Source organism: Austrofundulus limnaeus, unplaced genomic scaffold (genome assembly GCF_001266775.1).
Source record: "Austrofundulus limnaeus strain Quisiro unplaced genomic scaffold, Austrofundulus_limnaeus-1.0 Scaffold689, whole genome shotgun sequence".
NCBI classification, from domain to species: domain Eukaryota; kingdom Metazoa; phylum Chordata; class Actinopteri; order Cyprinodontiformes; family Rivulidae; genus Austrofundulus; species Austrofundulus limnaeus.
Window position 1 is genome coordinate 142,587 of NW_013953091.1, and position 1,765 is coordinate 144,351.

A 1,765-nucleotide genomic window follows, 5' to 3' on the forward strand; every position below is an offset into this window, starting at 1 on the left:
TATACAGACATTGCCAAAATGAGCCCCCGGGACCAGATGTGGCTCTTCTTTTATCTCCACCTAACAAAATAACTACAAATAAATGAAAATGTATCTTTTTGAAATAAGTCTTCAGGCATGAAAAACTAAAATTTCTACCATCTTTTCATTTTTTTATCTTTGCAGTAAGTCAACGATGAAAAGCGAAGACTTTAAATAGAAGACGTTATTTTCCTTAATGTTTGCATTGTTTGTTTTTATTCAGAAGGAACATTTTTTTGACACAACTGTCAGTTTGATACATCAAGCCTGATTATTCTGTTGTGGATGTCATAAAAAACTGCTTTATGTTTGGATTTCTTTTTACTTTTTAAATCAAACATCGATGCGGCCATGTTTGAATGGGCCTTAGTGGTTGGGGGGGTTGAGGTCAGTTAATATCAGCTAATATAACACTCTTTAATATGTATGTTGTGTGAAAGAGTGGTTTTATAAGCCAGAAAATTGATTTTAAAAATGATAAAGTAACTATTGACAGTAATAATCCTTTATTCCTTTAAATCAAAGTGGTCCTCATGATAAAACACCTGAAGAGATGTTATTTTCTGTGGTTGTCTGGACAAAACTGTGACCCCAGTACAGAAATAATACGTTCAAACAGACTGTAATATAAATCTAAATAAAGGCCGGCTGTATTCATATCATATCACTCCTTCATCAGTTACTTTAGACTTTTTGACAAACAAAAATGGCTTTGAAGTAGAGAACGTAGATGCAATGTTAAGAATTTATTTTAAATAATGTTATTTCCACAGCACAAGCCCTAAATGATCCAAGCTGTGTTTTGCTGTTCGTCTCAGGTTCCAGTCAGCCCACAGAATGCTCAGGCCCGTGTTTTCAGTTCTTCTGGTCCTGTTGGCCACGTCCTTCGCCAAATACATCCCAAAGTCTGGCAAGAGAATCCCACAGACCCTGTCCAGAGGTTTGTCCTGATCTAACAACACTGACTGATGATTGACAGACTCACTGACTGTTGTCCACACCTGTCCAGGTTGGGGTGACCAGTTGATCTGGGCTCAGACTTATGAAGAGGCTCTGTACTGGTCCAGGTCAAGGTAAGAACCAGTCAAGTTGTTATTTTAAGACGGAGTCTTTGGAATGGACAGTGAGTGAGATGGTTTGTGCTTCAGGAACAAGCCCCTGATGGTCCTGTTCCACCTGGAGGACTGTCCACACAGCCAAGGTGGGCGGAGCTCTTATTGTTTTAATTCCTCCACACACACAGAGAAGTACTGTTTGATTTAGTGAGCAAACAGCGTGCTGTTTGAGGAGTGAACAGCTTGTTTGCACATGTGTGATGTCCCGTTATACATCCTGTTCAGCTCCTGATGGTCTAATTATCTCTGACGTGTTGATCTGTCAAATACTGTTCAGTTAATTCATCATCGTTAAATCGAGCACGGACAATGAAGAAAAGGGTAAAAGGCTTCATCCAGGCTAGGCTAATGCAGGTAGCTAGCTCAGGGGTCTGCAACTTTTACAACCAATGGAGCCATTTCTGCTCTAATTACCCTCCTGCTGCCCGTAGGTCAAACTAATCCAACGGCAGCAGGATTAAAACTTATCTTGATCTGTAAAACCTACTTAAAGCTTTAAATAAAAATAATTCATCATGTTATTTTTATATAAAAAGGGCAATATCATGTAAAATCAACTTTTTTTAGTTTTACATCATGTTATAATGTTATACTCTCATAAAAAACATGTCCAAAGCCTTGCTTTGACT

General features: G+C 38.4%; 1 protein-coding gene across 2 annotated transcripts in view; it reads left to right on the plus strand.

Annotated features, from left to right (window-relative positions):
• The window catches only part of agr2 (anterior gradient 2), a gene marked incomplete at its 3' end in the record, with an annotated part of 7,165 nt that overhangs the window by 750 nt on the left and 4,650 nt on the right, over positions 1–1,765 (plus strand). For both annotated transcript variants that reach the window (XM_014027833.1, XM_014027834.1), the window contains 3 exon segments: positions 840–961; positions 1,031–1,094; positions 1,170–1,222. In XM_014027833.1, the coding sequence (XP_013883287.1) occupies positions 859–961; positions 1,031–1,094; positions 1,170–1,222 (220 nt within the window).